The sequence below is a fragment of the Neolamprologus brichardi genome, chromosome 9, assembly GCF_056152115.1.
Source record: "Neolamprologus brichardi isolate AB-2024 chromosome 9, ASM5615211v1, whole genome shotgun sequence".
NCBI lineage: Eukaryota > Metazoa > Chordata > Actinopteri > Cichliformes > Cichlidae > Neolamprologus > Neolamprologus brichardi.
The window spans coordinates 8,019,993-8,039,802 of record NC_142112.1 but is presented as its reverse complement, the minus strand read 5'-3'; the positions used below and the strand labels follow the sequence as shown (position 1 = coordinate 8,039,802).

Sequence of the window (19,810 nt, the reverse complement as noted above, 5' to 3'; positions counted from 1 at the left end):
TGAGCCTGCTACACTGTGATAGTGCTAAATATGAACCTGCTTCCTTCCTCCAGTTTCAGTGAGTCTTGTAAAGCTGTTACTTCCTCTCGTCTCTTACACGCTTCACTTGCTTTACTGTGATTCTTGTTTCTCTTCAGCCACACTTGCTGTTTTCTTTCTAGCTCAGTCTCTCCATGTAAGCTCCACCCATCCCCTGACACAGTAGAGATGGGATGCTTCTCTATCACTGCCACACAGATGAGGCCTGCTGCTGTGTCTCAGGCTCTGATGACGCTAATGAAACCAAAACACAGCTCTTACACTGCAAGCGATCTGCTCTCGTTTGCTCTTAAAGGCACAGCACGGGCTGTTTCTGTTTCATCATTTCCTCACATCTGGATTTCCTGTCTGACACATCTCCACCTTTAAGGGCACGCTGTCTAATCCTCTGTTCGTTTTCTGTGTTCTTCCTTTCTTCAGTCATTATTTTACATGAATTTATTTAGAGTGAAATATGTGTGATTCGCTCTGTTACACATGTAGAGTTGCGAGGTCATTGGTTTCACATTTTAGCGTCCCTGCGTACCAGGACTCCCCTTTAAATCTGTGTCCACGTCGACTATGTTCTATTAACACCTAATTATCACTCAGGCTATGAATGACAGCCGAGGACCCAACGTTTGGCCTCCTAATAAAATATTGAATATTTGCACAAAATTACAGAATAATTTCAGAAAAAAAGAAAATGAGCAGGGTCGATATGATTGGCCCTGAAACAACAACATAATACGACCACTGCTGCGAGCTGATGCGTGTTTGTAATGTTCAAAGCTTGTAAAATGAAAACCGAGACTTATCTTCAAATTTACAAACAGAATAAAAACTTCAGCAAGTTCAGAAATATAGAAGAAGCCTGGCAGCAGGAAGTGAAAGAGTTCAAAGACTCTGGAAAGAAAACTTGTGAGACGTGTCTTTAAAGACTAATGACTTCGCCAAGTCAGGAATTATATTCTCAATGAAGACGATCAGCAGAACTCCACACAGGAGCAAGGATGCAGACCAGGAAATACCCAGAAGTATGCTGAGGACAGCCTGGAGAAACATCATGAATACTGGAAGCACGTCTTTTGGTCAGATGAGATAAAACGAGAGCTCTTATGCTGTGGGGATGCTTCAGTGTGTCTGGAAGTTGGAATCTCATCATGGAGGAAAGAATCACACAGAAAGATGAAATGTGAAGATTTTGAAAGAAAGCTGGGTCTTCCACCACGACAATGGCCCCAAACATGTGCTGTGCCTGGGAGGCAACTGCATGCAGAAGACCAAAGTGAACATCAGTGACTGGCAGGCACAAAGCTCTGACTTGAATCCCAATATTTGAGAAATAACTTTGTGTCTGCATGAAAGTAAAATAATGTAAGCATCCAAAAAGTTTGACAGTTGTGTTAAAAATTCCTGCTCTGTTGAACCATCTGCTCATACCGTGTAGCTAAATCCACATCAGAGCCACAGAGAAATGCAGCTCAGAACACAAATGATTTGATGTATGCACGTGTGGTTTTCACGACGTTGTCCCGTACCTTGTCCAGATACGTGTAACTCCACATCTTTCCATCAGCGAAGACTCTGGAGGTGATTCGTCCCTGACTGTCGTATTCCCATCTCTCCGTGGTCGGACCCCTCTGGAGACCTGTCACCTGACCCGAACTGGACAGACACAAAGTCACATTACCAACATTTCAAACTTTGCCTCTGAGATTTTTGAGAGCTTGAGCCAAACCAAAATCTAGTTGCATTTTGGTTCTTTGATCTGTTTCTTATTTCTTTGTGTTTACTTTTTCAATCTCAAATCAATTTAGTTTCTATTTTATTTACATGGCACCAAATCACAACAACAGTTGCCTCAAAGCACTTTATACTGTAAGACTTGATAATAGAGAGAAAACCCTCTTTTAGCAGCCGCTTGGTGACAGTGGGAAGGAAAAACTTCCTTTTAACAGGAAGAAACCTCTGACAGAACCAGGCTCAGGGAGGGGCGGGGCATCTGCTGTGATTGGTTGGGGGTAATGTGATGATCCTTCTGCATCCTTTCCCTGTATCTCCTGTATTTTCCTGTCTGTTGGTACTTTTAGTTCTATCCTGTTTTATAACTGCTTTGACATTTGACCTCCTGTGTTTGTTCTTTTCCCTCGTCTGCTTCTCAGATTGTTTCCACCTTTGAGTTCTTTCACTTCAGCTCCACTGACTGTATGTATATCGTTATGTCTTTGTTCACATCGTCTGTGCTCCCATTAGGGCTGTGCGATATGACCGAAATCTCATATCCCGATATAAGACATCTATCGTCTGATAACGATATAAATCACAAACATTTAACATTTTCTGTAAATTCTGTGAATCTCGGGCAGCTCGACCTGCGTGAAGTGTTTCCAGCTGTGCGTCCTGTAGCTGGAGTCGAGTGTTTTAACCGAAGCATGAAACGATACATTTTTAGACATAAGTTGTAACGGCGCCGTTTTCTTTGTGAGTATTTATTACGCGGCGTGCTGCGGGGAAAAGCCTGTTCTAACATTTGAGTCTAAGGTTTATTTTTTAGCGCCTGACGGCTCTTTTTTACTTCTCATCAGTAAATAATCTGCTCTTTCATGTGATTCAGTTTATTTTTTAGCGCCTGACGGCTCTTTTTTACTTCTCATCCATAAACTCTCTGATTACGTTTTCACGTGATTCAGTTTATTTTGAAAAGTCTCAACAGGATCTTGAGCTTTATTGTGAAAGGTTTATGTGGAAAATAAACCAGCGGACAAGCGCCTGTTTTTATGCGTTGTTGATAACAACAACGCATAAAAACAGGCGCTTGTCCGTCTGTAGTGTGGTTAATAATAATAATAATGGATTGCATTCATATAGCACTTTTCAAGGCACCCAAAGTGCTTTACAATGCCACTATTCATTCACTCTCACATTCACACACTGGTGGAGGCAGCTACGGTTGTAGCCACAGCTGCCCTGGGGCAGACTGACAGAGGCGAGGCTGCCATATCGCGCCATCGGCCCCTCTGGCCATCACCAGTAGGCGGTAGGTGAAGTGTCTTGCCCAAGGACACAACGACCGAGACTGTCCGAGCCGGGGCTCGAACCGGCAACCTTCCGATTACAGATGTGCTTCCCAACCCCCTGAGCCACGGTCGCCCCAATATTAAATATAAGAGAAAGAGAGAACTTTAAGAACTTAATATAGCCACTACAGTGACATCAAAACATGAACAAATATTGCTGTAAACAGTTTATTTTGCGACACCACGAAACAAACGACAGCGTAAAATGAAACGATAGATGTTTTTATATCGTCATCTGATATATATCGTTATATCAAACAGCATATATAGTATATTTGTCTTGAAGTAAACACAACATAAACCTAAACTCCATCATGGAGCGTTCGTTTCCATCGTGAGAAAGTTCCAATGCCACTTCTCAGGTTTTTCCCTCTTTCTGAAAACTCAAAGCACTGTAGTTGTTCCCACACGAGGTGATCCATATGACCACAGCCTGGTCTTTCACTATGTGTGATCGCTAACTGTGCCCAATCACAGATCTGCACGAATCGCTCAGTGAGAGCAGCCTCTTTGAAGAACACTGTATTAAGCTATTAAATGTATAAGCGTGTAAGAAGATGTGACGCTTCCACAAATGTTTCCATAACTCACAGAACTGGTTCAAATAATGAGCACAGGTTTGCACAGCAAAAGTAGTTTCACACTGTGTGTGTCAGAGACAGCAATGAGAGACAACTGAGATGCTGAGACAAAACAACACCAGTGCAGCTCCAGCACAAAACAGCCATTAGTACTTTCCACCATATTCACACATTGTTTTACATTTTTAGGCATCAGCATGTGAGAGGATACATGCAGCCACTGTGAGAACATGCAAACAACAGGAATCTGCAAAGATCTGACACCACAGTCTTTGTGTACTACAGTGTTGTGCACATCGAGCAGAATGAGACTCACCTGGAGTACGTCAGGTTAACTGACAGCAGCTTGCTGCTGGGAACCCAGAGTGTTGGATGGCCTTGGGTATCATAGATGATCTTCAGCAGGAACTTCCTGTGGTCATCGTAGATTTTCTCAGTTCGCAGCGTACGATCATAATCCACAGACAGCAAGTTCCTCCCATTCACCTGAAGAGGCGGAGACACATTCATAAAACATTAAGATACACAAAATATCAAAAGTTACACAAAATGCACAAACTGACAGTAAATATGAAGCCAGTGTGCTGAATTCTTCATAAATGCAAAGTCTTCTGGAAAGTCTTGATGCATCTCAGTCATCCAGGTAAGTAAATCTCCAAAAGTTGCTCATCTGGACGTTTTCAGAGGGAGAAACGTTTCGTCTTCTCAGCTGACTGCAGGTCAGGTGAGTGACGAAACGTTTCTCCCACACAACGCTGCGTCCAGATGAACATTTTGGAAAGTGCAGATTTCCTAAAATGTTTCCAGACAAATCACTGTGCACATACTATTCACTCACCCATCCAAAGAATGGAAAGATGTCCCACAGATGTATAAAATCCAGCACATAGGCATGCACACGGCTTCTACCAACATTTGCCAAAGAATGGGGAACTCTACAGGAGTTCAGTGAATCGTACTGTGACAGGATAACACCAGAGCAACGAGTTCAGGCATCAGAGAAGAATCTGACTGGCCTGCACAGAGTCCTGACCTGTTTTTTGTGACTTAGAGCAGAGACTAAGTCTTCTTGTCTGTTCAGTGTCTGATTCCACACAGTTGTTTTAGCTGCAACAAACTTCATACGTGTGTTAACCCAGACGATGATAGTGCAATATAGTGTGTACGCTTTGTTCTTAGGGAGCACCACACATGTCGTAAACGTCTCAGGATAAATACTCAGTCACCCCTCTGATCAAAGACTTAGCAATAAATATTCTAATAAGTGTTAACCTGAGATTTGAAGCATGATCCATGAAATAACAATTGAGTTACGTAAAAATCTGCGTCTGAGTCGGTGAACTAAGATCAACTCTGCAGCAGGAACAAAGTCTTTATTGCTGTTTTATTTGCTATTTTTAGAGATAAAAACAAATCCAGACAAAGTTCTTCAGCGTTTCAAAGACTGGCTGCCTCACGCTGAGCTGAGCCAATCACCACACAGCTCAACAAATGCACATTAAAAAGTAAAGTAGCTGTCCTGTGTTCTGTGTTGTTTCTTGTCTGACAGCAGGCGTTGTCATCATTCTACCAGCAGCTTAAACATGCAGCTTTCTACTTCACTGACATGTTGTCCTCAGTTCACAGCAGAACCCAATGAAACAGTAAAACTTTGCTCCTCTTCAAAGGACTGTGATTACACTGTCATCATTAAGCTGGGCTGTCATTGAGTTATTAATGACAAATTATACTTCATAATTTAAATGCACCTCTGAACACTCATTAATAAAAACACATCTACAACACTCCCTATTATGAGTAATGGGTCGCCTGTGGTGACACTTTCATTATTGCTTATTGGGCCATGTTGAGAGCAGCTCAGCTTCACTGGAGTCACATGACTAAAAGGATTGTATCCTGTTAGGCTGGGAGAGAGGGCGTCGTGTCATTTTCAAAGCGCTGCAGTCAAAGCGCTTCCTCTCCTAACAGCTTGCAAGAACAAAAACACGCACCTATAATATGCAGACAGTGAAACTCTGTAACCTACATGATGGTTACAGTGATTGCCGTCTCACGACTCAGCACCGTGTGAGCTTTGATTTCAGTCTCTGTGACAGACGTGTTTGTGCTCTCACCTTTCTTTAAGACACTTACAGCTGGTGGCCCTCTGCTCATGAGTGCACGAGCTTTCACACTACAGACACCTTCTGCAGACATCTACGGCTGATGCTGATATATAACAACAAAATGATGGTTTGGCAAAAAACATTGGAGGATATGCACCTCGCATTCTTACACTTATTACGTTTATCTCTTTGTAACCATAAACACACTTCATTTAGACCCACACCAGGACCACTGTTGTTTTGGTCCGTAGCCCAGTTATTGTGTTCACACCTGCACAAACGAAGCGCACCAACCCCAGTTTGATTTAAACTTATCGGTCTCTGCTTATCTGAAGTTTGAGCTAAAGAGCACTCACTCTGAGTTTTCTTCCAAAGACGATGACTTTTCCTCTCGTCTGCTCCTTCCTGAACCTCCACTCCACCAGGTTTTGGCCGTTCTCTCCCGGCAGAGTCATGTTGCGTCGCGCAACAGTTGGGTTAGCAGCACCTACACAGGTACGACAACATGTGAAGCCCTGATGGATTAGTGTACGAGAATCTCAATTTCTTGTACATTTACAACAACATAGAGACGACATCCTTTTGAGGGAAGGTCTTGCAGCTGGATTATGTCTTTATAGTAGAAGAGTTCAGTCCAGACCTTTAACAACGGGCACATGAAATAAAACGCACAATAAAGACGCAGGACAACTGAAACGCTCAGTTTCCACATGTTCATGGACTAATGCGGTAAACGTGGCCCTGTCCAATCGTTGTGGAGACATGTTGCTGTCCATAAATTCAAAGGTGAGAGGTTTTTGTTTGTTTGTTTGTTTTTAATATAACATTTTAAAATGTTTTTCCTCAGTAAAAACTCATTGGTTCATGGGAGGTTCATGGCTGATCCCTGTAAGGTATAAAAACAAACAATTGTACCTAAAATAACAATAAATTATTTTATATTCTGAGACTCAAATGTAACAATACTGAAATAACTTGAGATGTTTACATGATTACCTCCCAGTGTTTCCTTTTATTTCCAAAATGTTACAACATGTTTTGTCAAGCTTACACATATTTAGGGAATCATTTCAAAACAATTCAGTTTTTATCTGAAAATCCTGGTTGGATTAAAATCTACTCTCAGTGCAAATCAAATCCTAACACGTGAAACAAACACTGCACCACTGCAGTTTAATATTTACTGATTAGTTTTTATTGTTGGAAATGTTTCGTTTTAGTCTTTTTAAATATTATTGTCACATAAGTGGCAGTTATGAAAATCCTCACAGGAACTTACAGTCTTGTTAACATGTCAAAGCCTCAGCAGGCTGACGGTGAAGTGCTGATAACATTTCTAAAACTTTTATATGTAATAGAATTTAGTTTTCCAAGTTTACAAAATTGTTTCAATCGTTTAAAATGTTTTTACGTCAAGTTTCAGTTAGTTTGAGTTTTGTTTAACTCTAATATTCTGACAGCTCTTTGTGCAGGTGTTTAGCTGCAGAGAGATCAGAATCACAAAGAAAAGGCAGCAACAGGACAGACGTTCAACCGCAGGGAGCAGAAATGTCAACATGTGTAGATGGTCCCAAACCAGTGCTTTCCACACGCCACATATACATATAAGTCAAAATAAAGACAGCTTACGATCCTCTCGTATATATAAAGTGAAGGCACCATGTTTAAAACACACCTGCCAGAATATGAGGCTCTGTCTGGTAGTGCGTGTCCATCCCGTTCGCATAGATCACCCTCAGCGAGTGGTCGTTCCCCACCTGGTAGCTGTTACGAAGCTGGTCTGTTTAAAAGGAAATCACATTATAAATGAACCATTTCTTTATTGGATACTTTCCAAGGCATTAATTCATATAGGCAGTGTTCTTAGCTGACCTGAGGGTGAAGGAGAAAGAGACAAAAACAAGACAGCGAAGTGTAAAGACAAAGAGGGAGACGAAGTGCTAAATGTAAGGGGAGAAACCGAGAGGGCAGCGTTTGAGCCTGCTAATGGAGCACAGAGCCTGTATTAACATCTCCCAGCCTCTTTTAATTACATCCTCCTTGACCTTTCACAGGACTAAAGGCCTGTGCATGCAAGAGAGTCCTCACAGACCATCTCTGAAACAGCCCCTGGGTTACAGCTCATTCTCCATTCCCACTAAGTACTCTTAATCCGGTCTCTCTACTCCTGTCTCGTGTTGTTTACCGTGTCAGCCGTCCGTCTAACGTGTTTTCATTTTTCTAGCTCACAGCTAGAAAACGAATGAAGTGATGGAGTGAAACGCTACACTTGTCAATTGCTCTGAATAACTCATGTTGCGATCAATACTTGTGCGTGGCCATGCACAGCTCACTCTGAAGTAAATCATTGCCAGCCTCACTTCAAACGGCTCGTTAGTTCAGATTGAACAACACCAAATTACTCCCCCCCCCCAGCGTTTAGGGTAGAAAGTTTGACACGAAGGACGACGAGGATCCTTTTGCAGTTCCTAAATCTAGGATTATTAGAGCAGATGGGATTACAGATCCATCCGCAGCTTGTACACTTCCTCATGTCAGATCTTTTCTTAAAATAAACTTTACACAACTAACACAAGCTGCTGATTTAACTGCACACGTCCCAAACAGCACAAATGTGATGACGAGCAAAGCTTTGACAGGATGTCAGATGGTATGTACATTTGACACAACCACATGGACACTACGCTGTATTGTGTGCATGTGGTTGTGGCCAAGGATCCAGGCTAGTCACTGCTTCCTGATACTGATCGATGAGGGAAAGTGTGGAAACTGCACAATGTGTGAAGCCTTCCTATGAGAAGTGATGAGAAATTGAACTGTGAGTAACTAATTGAATTTACTGTGAACCGTGCACTGATTTAATAATAAATAAAGACCATATTCTTACTCCAGCTCGGACTGAAGCTTTCAGTATGCTTCACACACACGAGGCCACCTGCATTAGCTTCTTACCTTGCACCAGAGTGTAGAAGGAGTCTATTGATGATAGGTTGGTTGTTATGGCAACGTCCTCATCCCTCCCTGACGTCTCAATGTCCACAGCAACAGCCCCTGACGACATGTCGCCATGGAGACTGGTTACCACCCCAGTAGGGAAGGTCACATTAGTCAAACGACCCTCACTGTCATAGCTACAAGGATGGTGAGGATACAGGAAGAATCAGGCGTTAGGATCCACAGATAAAAACTCAGACTCACTGACAGCCCAGCAAAAAGTAGAGAAATGTAAAGGTTACATCAAGATATAAACTCAAGACGTAACAATCAGACTTTATTTCATTAATTAAATTAATCTGTCCATTGACCAGAATTCAACTAGAAATTGCTCACTCATAGAAGGTAGTCCAGCCAATTTGGATACTCTTGGTAGCCAACAAGCCACTGTTCCCATGGTAAGTAAACAAGACCAGTTCCTGACCCTGAGCTGTGAGAGTCTTCAGACCTCCATTAGTCCCAATGGTCAGCCAAATGACCTAAACACACACACAGGATCACAGGTGATCAAGGATACACGCTCGTAATCTGCTAACAAGGCTACTCAGGACTCACCTGATTGTCGGGAGCAACCACACGTACAGGCATCCTGTTAGTGTCTCTGCGCACGCGCAGCGTGTTTCCACTGCTGTCCGTCACCGCAGTCACATCCTCCTCATTGCTGAGTGTGTGGAGAAATGAGTTACTCGTGTAAGGTGCCACAAAAGAGGACAAAAGCATTGAACAACATTGTCGTGTCAAACAATTTTGCAAAGTAATGCAAATGTATTATGGTGCTGTGTGTGGTCTGTGGCTGAGCTGCAGGGGAGCCAATGCCGGGATCACCAGGTGGTAGGGATGCAACAATACCAATTTGTTCAAACCGATACGATACCGATACTTGGATCTGAGTACTTGCCGATACAGAGTACAAAAAACGATACTTCTACCACACACACACACACACACACAAATACAATGAATTGGAAGACAGGTTTTATTATATTCTCTGCTGATAAAAAATAAAATCTTAATAAAAATGACCACAAAAAAATTTAAAGTGAAAAATAAGCACAAATTATTGCAGAGTCTCCACATTGTAATTTTACAAAATATCACTGAACTATTGGCACTGTCTCGAGCTTTCAGAATAATAAATAAACACTTCTGTTTGGAATAAAATAAATACAAATTAGGTTTGAGAATAAAATAAACTTTTAAATTATTGCAGAGTGTCCATATTGTAAACAAACAAACAAAATAATTATTATTAAATAAATAATAAAATATAAAAAATTATAAAATAAATAATAAATAAAACAATAATTGGCCCCCTAGTGGCCAATCTAAAAAACTACAACAGAAATGACAAGCCACCCTCTGATTAATGAAATAAGTTAGTATCGGTTCATGGTATCGGTTAACTTTTACGAGTATGAGTACACACACATTTTACAGTATCCGCCCGATACCAGTATCGGTATCGGTGCATCCCTACCAGGTGGTATCTGGCTCTCCAGCCGTTTAAGTTCAAGGCGGTCCATAGGCAGGGCCTCTCCCCGGGTTCCAAGAGTTCCGAGCAGGTACTAAAATGTGATGTCGTCACACTGCATGCAACTGATTGGTTGGTCAGCAGTGAGCAATGAGAGCGTCTCATTTACAAAAATCAAAACAGCCATTTTTGAAACTTGGCTACAAAAAACAACGCCGTGTTCCCCCAAGTGAGAATAACGCACAAGCCTTTGTTGTTGTTCATGTTGCATATTAATTACATTGTGGGATGCATGTGGGATTAGCGTTGCTATGACGACAAGCACGCAAACAAGGTAGTACTGGGTTGTAATGGAAAACCAGTCAACTCGAGTCGAGTCATGGTTATTAGTGGCGAGTCGATCCAAGTAGGTGCTAATGGCAAAGCGGCTTCAGTAACCAAGCAGGGCTGCAATGACAGTCACAAAAATGTGTTTCCTGACAAACACCAACCTGTAACTGAAGTTGTATTTGTAGTCTCCAGTGACCAGAGACATGGTGAACTGGTGAGTGCCATTTGCATCAAACACGTAGAGCTCTTGAGAGGCTGGACAGGCCACTTCATAGGAACTGGGACCTGAAGCCAGAGAGCCTGAACACACAAACCAGACAGACCAGTGACTTTGTTAGATTATGTTCTTATCTTACTTTTGTTATCTATTATTGTTTCTAAACTCATACAATATTGCATAGTCTATGTCATTTGCCATTACATGAATACCTGCATAACTGACGCAGGTATTCTCTCTTTGTAAATCTATTTGATTATTCTGCTGATCACCTTCACTACACATCCGTGAGACAGCTGTCTGCCTATCAACATACGTGACATACAAGCCCTCTATTGCACATCTACTTTGTATGTGCATACACTTTATATACACACCCGTAGGTGGTTGGTTGCGTCGTACGGCTCGAATCCGGATGTTTCCCAGATCAGCCACATACAGCGTCCCATCCGGAGACACAACCAGAGAGGAAGGACAATTCAGCCTGGCATCTTTGGAGTAACCATCTCCCGTTTGATAGCAGTCGCAGTTTGCATCATTCTACAGGACAGCCAAACGAGAGACAACGAACAACATCAACACAAGAAATTCTCGTCTCATATAGGTGTGTCTCAGGTTCCCAGTCATCCACATTACGGTAGTCTAAGGAGCTCTGAAAGCAAGCCACTGGACTGAGTTTGGACTGAGTTTTGTTGTTGTTTTAGCATCCCATCCGAGAGGCTTCTTCAGCTCTACAAATCAAATGATGGAGAGTCCCAGGTATTTAAACCCTAGTGGGGGATATCTCTTGGTCATTGAGCCTCTCATTGACCAACCATAATTATGTGGCTCATCACATTAGCCAAGGTGTGGGTCATAATCACCAGATCTTTGGGTGAGAACATTGTGAGATCTTGCTTAACCCCATCATGTGACCTCTTTGGGTCACCTGCTGTAAGATGTGCGGAGGTTGAGGGACCTGCGAAGGAATCTCAAAACTGCGTTGTAGGTGGAAGTTGCTGTCGTAAGCCACCCCTCTGTTCAAAAATGGGCTTTCAACGTGAACATAAATGGCACTCGTTTTAAAACCATCTGTTCTCTCAGTCCAAAATGTGAACTTTGAGTCCTTTACCAGATGGTGTGCAGCTGTGTCTTGTCCTGCCGCGCTTGCTCTTCTATGTTGTGCAGTTCTATGGAGTGGCTGCTTGGTTTCTCCAGTGTAAAGGTCCAAGCACTCCTTGCTGTTATCTCCTTGCTACACTATGTTGCTTAGTTTTAGTTTGGAAGTTTCATCCTTGGGATAAACCAGTTTCTTCTCTAATGGAACGGTTGGGTGACTGGAATGATAATGTTCTAGTTCCCTCTTTCCTGTGCATCTTTGCTGGTTCAATGAGGGCTCATTCGGGATAACCACTTGTTTTAGAAGCTTTCTTTAGATGTGTTTGTTCCTTTCCCTTCTGGCTTACAGGAAACAGTTTCTTCTCGGTATTGCAGTGTCCTGACAACTCTGTGTTCGAGAGGGTGTTGGGAGTCAAAGAGTAGGTAAACTTCAGTGCTGAGCTCCTCCATGTGCAGAGCATAGTCCAGAAATAGCAAGCTATTATTCTTTCACTAGTTGGGACCACATCCTCATGTAGGTTTGACAGCATAATAGATATTTTCTAGTAGATAATGGCAGATGGCTTGAGCACGAATTGTCTCCAGAGGGGACTGGCAGCATCTCCTGGGCTGGTCACCAAAGAAGGCTTGTGAAGAGAGGGGGCCTGTAAACCTTGATTAGGTGGTCACAGATTAGATTGCGTGAAGTGGATATGCTGGCAAAATTGATTGGCGAGAACTTAACGTAAGCATGATCAGCAAGGTGGAGTAGAAGCAAATCATGCTAGCATCCTGGCACCAGCAATGGTTGGTGCTGCATTTTGCAGACTAGTTTTAGTAGAGAGAGAACCTCCAATTCTGATGCTACAAAGGTTCGCTGAGAGGAGGCATCATGAAGTGCCATGAAGGTTTGTGCCTGCATTTTGCAGGGGAGGGATAGTGGAGAAAAAAACTGGCATCTTGGTGCAAGAAAAAGCAAATAAAATGTTTTTGACTTTTTAAAAAACCCATTATATGTAAAATATGTGGTGGAAATTAAACAAAAGGGGAGAATGCATAGAGCTGTGGTTAGGTCCTAGAAGAGCACCCTTTAATTCAAGGGAGGGAAAGGCCTGGGTTTAATAAGCTGGTGGAGCAATGGGCTGTGCTCGTCACCGGATGTGTCCTGGTTTGCATCCTGCTTGGAATGTCAACTGGTAAATCACTCGGCCATCCAATGGGTGGCTTTGCATCCATTACCATTAATGGAGGTCCCGTTCAAGTGCAGTGGTATGAACTTCATCAGGACAAGATCCCCGGAGTGCCTGGGGACATTGCTTTGTATACGTTCTGGTGGATGATGTGATATCCCGAAGCAGAGCTGCTTGGTGCAGGAGGTGAGGTGATCTCCTGAGTCGGAATCCCAAAAGAGGTACTGACGACCACAGGGTCTCATTCATGTCTCACACACAGCTGTACCACCCCCAGGGCGATGGGCTGGTGAGTGCCTTAAAGTCCATTACTGCCATGTTTATTCATGAGGATTAATGCAGTAGGGCTTGCTGTCAAAGTCTTTTGTTTGCAGTGGAGGAGGTGCCCTGGACCTCCATGGAATTTCTCCCTTTGAACTGCTGTTTGGCAGGAAGCCACGGGGGGTTTGGACGTAATTACAGAAAACTGGGGGGAATTCCCAAGCCGGAATAAGAATGAGATTTAATATGTTGTGGACCTGAGAGCAAAACCACACACACTGGGTCGTTTATTATGGGAAAATTTGTGTTTTCACACAAAACCTCTGGTGATAATTTCCCATGCCATTATTCACACCCTGACTTATGTGATGACAACTACGGTTTAAATACCTGTGACTCTTCATTATTTGATTTGTAGAAATGAAGACGCCTCTCTGACGAGAGGTGAAACATCTTCAGGAAACTTTCTCACATCCTGTTGCATTCACACGTCACTATTTGGATGCTATACATTCATTCTGAATTCGAGTACTTCAGTGAGCTGAGCAGAATGACCGATAAGGACTGAAAACAACAGTGAAGTAGCTGTGATGGGTACCTTGCAGTCACAGTCAGATAGCGCTCCAGCTAGATGGGTAATTTCTCCATCAGTCGACACCTGGAGGTTTGGTAGAGAAGGAAATTATTCTTAAAGTTTAGCACAGTGGCACTTTCTGTTACAGCTTGGTAATAAAGTAGTAATAGAAGGGCAACAAGGCAGAAACAAGAACGTAATAATGCGGTAATTCAGTGGTTATTACTACTAAACCAGTTAATATCATGGTAACAACAGTGGATACGGTTAAGTAATATTACACTGAGATTTATGCAGTTGGATAATAAAACCTGGAGATAATAATGTAGAAATAAAGACATCCCCACGAGGAAAAAAACATTAGTAATAGTATTGTAATAACTTAGTAACAATATGATAACCTGCTAGAAATAAGAGGGTGATATCTGTGAATTTGAAATTTTTCACAAGTTAAATTAAATAAGGTAACATTGGCTGCTCTTTTAGCATATTTGGATAGCATTACTTTATTAAAAAGCTTGAATTTATCCCACCTTAGATTTCCAGGATTCTGCTTAAAATTCATGATTACAAGGAGATTCTGTCCAGCAGACTACCTGTCGAATACGGTGGATTTTCTTCTCATCCGTCTCTGCGATGTAGAGAACGCCACTGTAGGATAAGGCGATGGCTGTAGCACCCTCTAGCATGGTCTGAACCGCCCTCTTTCCCATGGTGTACTCTATACCAGGCACCTGGCAGTGCATGGGACGACCTGCCACAATACGAACCTGAACACACACATTTGCACATGAATGTTAGTTAAGAATCATTAAGAAGCACTGTGCATTTGTTGTTGTGGCACAGGAAGGCTGTGAAATACAAATGTCATTCAATACTTATATATTAAATATATATACTAAGTCAAGGGAAAAAGTATGGGACCAGTGCGCCCCTCCTGGGATAGTTTTACCATGGGCCCACCTTGGAGTTGGGCCTAGGGAGGGGGAGCACACAGGAGAGGATCTGGTGGTCAGGCTTCAGCCCATGGGGCTCGGCCCAAAGAGAAGACTGTAGGGTTGCCACCCGCAAGACTTGACACAGGGGTCAGGTGCAATGTGTGTGAGGAGGCAGTCAGGGATGGAGGCCCTGGCAGTCTGATCCCTGGCTACAGAGGTTAGCTATTAGGACAGGCAACATCAACTCTCTGGAGGAAAGGAGCTAGTAGGTGAGATTGAGCATTGCTGCTACATATAGCCAGGTTCACCTGAATGCACGGCTTGACTGGATGGGCATGGGCTCGACTCTGTTCTGGTCTAGAGTTGTCAGGTTACCACCAGTATGTTGGGGGTTTTGCCAGTGGAGGTGAGGGTTGCTTCCCTGCGTCTTCAGGTGGGGGAACAGGTCCTGACATTTGCCCTTATGCACCAAAAACTGTTCAAAGCACCCAGCCTTTTAGGAGTCACTGAGTGGGCGGCTCAAGGGTGCTCCATCTAGTGACTCCAACATCCTAATGGGAGATTTCAATTCAAAGAAAGTGAGACCTGGGAAGAGCAAATGAGCATGAACGGCCTGATCTGAACCTGCGTGGTTTTCTGTTATTGGACAACGGTCACCATTTTTGAATATGAGGATGTCCATCAGTGCAGAAGACACGAGGCTGCAGGATGATGATGAGTTTTGTAATGATATCATCAGGTATGCGCTCCTGGACACTTTCATGCAAATTAATTGTGTTGTCAGATGTTTGTGCATGTTGGAGGTATTTCCACCCTTTGCTGTGATCAATGTTGAGGTTGTTAATCAAAAAAGTAACTATTACACAAGTAATCATTACACGTGTAATAATAGTTATTATTACACGTGTAATAATAACAATTTATACACGCGTAATAATAACAATTATTACACGCGTAATAAAAACTATTATTACATGCGTAATAATAACAATTATTACACGCGTAATAAAAACTATTATTACATGCGTAATAATAACTATTATTACACGCGTAATAAAAACTATTATTACACGCGTAATAATAACAATTTATACACGCGTAATAATAACAATTATTACACGCGTAATAATAACAATTATTACATGCGTAATAATAACAACTATTATTACAGGTGTAATAATAACTATTATTACACGCGTAATAATAACAATTTATACACGTGTAATAATAACAATTATTACACGTGTAATAACTGTTATTATTACACGCCCATTGTTACAGGCCATTTGGTCCCCGTACAAACGCACTTGTCATTAATAAGTTGGACTTGTTTCCAGTGAGTGTTGGACTCCACTCCCTTTGTCACTGGTTCTGTTTTATAGCTTACATGGATAAAATGTATGTCAAGCAGGCAGAAGGCTTCTACTTTCGCTACGTCAGAGTGGGTGGGTGTCCTCTCTCTGACACAAGCTCAGGGTGTCAGAGGGTTTCGATTGGAGCCAATACTCCTCCATATCTAAAGGAGCCAGTTTGGGGATCTGATAAGGATGCTTCCTGGGCACCTCCTGGGTGGCATGTCCCATGAGGAGGAGGCCCACAGGGTAGACCCAGGACACCAGAGAGAGATTATATCTCTCAGCCTGGGAATGCCTCAGTGTACCTCCTGATATGCTGGAGGAGGTGGGTGGGGAGAGGGAGGTGGGCCTCTGCTTAGGCTGCTGCCCCTGCAACCTGGTGCTGGATAAGTGGAAGAAAATGAATAGATGGATGGATAAAATATACATTCAGCAAAGGTTTACATGATACCTGTCTATTTTCAGTGATCTGCAGCACAACATTGTTGTCCAGCACATAGATCGAGTTATCCATGGGATTGATGGCTAGATCTGTGGGCCACTCTAACCGCACCTGGAAGGGAAGAGGACAGAGAAGAAAAGGTGACACTTCACTTCCTGTTTATTGTTACACACACACACACACGCACACACACACACACACACACACACACACACACACACACACACACACACATCACATCATGTGATATTTTCACACAGTCTGATATTTTCTGATAAGCAAAGAGGTTTTAATGGTTAAAGGTTACCTGTCTTATGTGCATGCTGGTGTCACAGGTCAAAGGTCGTGCAGAGGTCAGATCATTGCTGCCCAACACTGTGGAGATGATCCCGTTACGATCCACTTTCCTAATCATAGTTCCATCCACAAAGTAGATGAGTCCGTTTTTATCAACTGCAATTCCTGTGAGTAGAGAAACACACGCACACACACACACACGCACACGCACACGCGCACACACGCACACGCACACACACACACACACACACACATGATTTTATGATAGTAAATTATTAATGGAACAGCTTCAATGCACAAAGCAAAAAACAAACAGAAGTAAATCCTTTGAGTGGAGATGCAGCAAACACAGTTTCAATGAAAAATACAAAACGCTACAATAATAATAACATGAATGCAGAAAGAGTTCGGTGCACTTAAGCAAAGTCTGCAGAGATTACTTAGATTACTATAAGCAAGAAAAATGTTACAAGTGATAACAAACAAGTGGCAGCTTGACAAAATAAGACGTTCACAGAGAAGGTTATTAGGAGCGACTGTGATTCCTGCAGCAGTGTAACACATACAAACATGCAAACACAGTTAGCTACATGTCACTAAGTATGGCGTGACGGGCTTCAGTACAGAAACAACAGTTCTCCTGGACAGCATGGACAGAGCGAGAAGGAAGACACAGGAAACGTGTTGTTGATGACAGAGCTCACACTGCAGTCAAATAACCTCTCTATAAACAGACAGATCCTGCATCATCTCACAGTCAAAATCCCAAAACTGACAACTAGAAACGAACAGTCATGACTTCCTCCTGGCTACCAGATTTAAATACATAACAGCACCTTTATAACGTGGTACAGCTGGACATTTGCAGCATTTCCTGTGCAGAGATGTGTTTCCTCTGTTGCACTTGAACTGAGGCTTTTGTCGGAGCAAAAGAAACCTTAGTCTTAGTATGGCGTTCCTGATAAATAAATAAGGTTTGCTGTGACTTCATGTCCATCCAGGATAATGCAACATTCAAGTCTGGGATTATTTGAAAGCAGTGGGAAACTGGCAGTTACATCCAATATTCAAATACGCTCACGTGCTTACAGTGTTGAAGGTGTTAATGGTCCTGAACAGGTTTGCATTGATGTCAGTGTGACTTCCTGAGCTTGATGAAAGAATTGAACTTGCACACCTGGACAGATCCTGGGTGTGGGAATTTAGTACTATAACAACATGCACTCTGCTGCTGGCTGCAACCAATAAATACTTCATCTACACCTGCATTACACTGTGGATCATTCGCCCACTGTCAGGACTACTGTTTGGTACGGCTCTGCAGTTCCAGTGGACGAAGGACAAGAGGACATCTGACAGGTAATAAATCTAGTATGGCTATGCTTATGTAGCGGACTTAAATAATAAGCACCTGTGTGTGTGTGTCTGTGTGTGTGTGTGTGTGTCTGTGTGTGTGTGTGTGTGTGAGTGTGTGTGTGTTAGAAGGAGACAGAAAGTTTCTGCACCTTTTGGTCCCAGCAGCTGGGCCTCTGTAGCTTTTCTTCCATCTCCACAACGCGCTTCATCAAATGGAGGACACTGCTCACCTGTACCAGCCACTACTTCTCCATTACCTGTAGACACACACACACACACACACACACACACACACACACACACACACACACATTAACCAGAGAAAGGTACAAAGCTGCAGACTCACTGGAGTCTCGTATGACAACACTGTCTTGTAACTACATTCATAACAGGAAGTAAAGATGCTGATGCTTACTGATGAGGTCACGGGCACCGCTGAGAGCTTTGGGGCGGTAAATCCGTCGTGAGTTAGTGTCGGACACATACAGCTGCCCTGTTACTGGGTCAGTGGCTAAGTAGTAGCGGTGAGCAGGGTTGTTGCTGTGCAGCGCAGTGAAGGGGAACAAATAAGAAAGACAGAAGAAGACTCATCAGAAGGTTACACATCTGTGTCACGTCCCTGAGAAGATATCAGCTACACATTTAGTAACCAAACTAATCCCACTGTTATGTTTGCTTTCACAATGTAAAGTGAAAAACTGAATTTTCATTTCATTACACAAGAGGAAACGCTGTCCTGCTGCTGGAATGACACTGATGCTGAGCAGCTGCAGGACAGCATGCTAACAACTAGCTGGTCAAAGGATCACTAATCAGTCTGTCAGGCTTTAGCCTCCGGTTTGTTTACTGGTTATAATAATGCACTTCAGGCCAGCCTGTGCAGTAAGGCAAATATATGTAATGAGTACTGTAACAGCTTCATGCAGGAAGTAAATAAATAACGTAACAGACATAAAAAAAAGGAGAAAAGGTGAAATCCTTCTATGAAGCGTCGGACAGTTTAACTTTAACTTCCCAGAAGAATTGGCAGCATGAGTTCAGTTAAACGCTTGTTGTCCAACGTGAGGACGTGGAAATGAAGGAGACTGTCTGCAGGAGCTGTCAGTGTTTGGGTCAGTGTAGCTGTGCTGTAACTAGTGTGTGCACCTACATGTGTGTGCAGTCTCTGAGATTTAAGTGCAGCTGTGATATGTGAGAAAGTGTGTTTATGTGGAGAGACCATGAAACGTCTGTGCGGAGAGAACCAACCTGCTCAACAGAAAAAAGACCTTAAACAGCAGGAAGAAACCCAAACATGTCTGTACTGATCTGGACTGATTAATGTGCAGCTTCCATTCAAAGAAACCCTGAAAGGGGAAAACGCAGCGACTCATAATCGTCTGTAGCCCCGATGCGCTTGTATGCATGCCTGACAATATCAGGGTGTGCTCCTAATGAGACGTGGATGATGTCCTGGTTATCTCCTCAGATCTGATCAGGGCATCACTGAGCTCCTGGAGTGATTCAATGATTTTACAGCCGCTG

The 19,810-nt window shown here is 42.8% G+C and overlaps 1 protein-coding gene across 8 annotated transcripts in view; it reads right to left on the bottom strand.

The window, feature by feature from the left end:
• tenm3 (teneurin transmembrane protein 3) overlaps positions 1-19,810 on the bottom strand; it is a 388,426-nt gene that overhangs the window by 16,984 nt on the left and 351,632 nt on the right. For all 8 annotated transcript variants that reach the window (XM_087845866.1, XM_087845865.1, XM_087845867.1 and 5 more), the window contains 15 exons: positions 18,702-18,826; positions 18,436-18,543; positions 16,941-17,095; positions 16,643-16,744; positions 14,495-14,668; positions 13,923-13,982; positions 11,174-11,336; positions 10,741-10,879; positions 9,334-9,439; positions 9,115-9,257; positions 8,737-8,915; positions 7,460-7,564; positions 6,141-6,271; positions 3,996-4,165; positions 1,560-1,686 (listed from right to left, as the gene is read on the bottom strand). In XM_087845866.1, the coding sequence (XP_087701992.1) occupies positions 1,560-1,686; positions 3,996-4,165; positions 6,141-6,271; positions 7,460-7,564; positions 8,737-8,915; positions 9,115-9,257; positions 9,334-9,439; positions 10,741-10,879; positions 11,174-11,336; positions 13,923-13,982; positions 14,495-14,668; positions 16,643-16,744; positions 16,941-17,095; positions 18,436-18,543; positions 18,702-18,826 (1,987 nt within the window). The remainder of the gene's footprint in view (positions 1-1,559; positions 1,687-3,995; positions 4,166-6,140; positions 6,272-7,459; positions 7,565-8,736; positions 8,916-9,114; positions 9,258-9,333; positions 9,440-10,740; positions 10,880-11,173; positions 11,337-13,922; positions 13,983-14,494; positions 14,669-16,642; positions 16,745-16,940; positions 17,096-18,435; positions 18,544-18,701; positions 18,827-19,810) is intronic.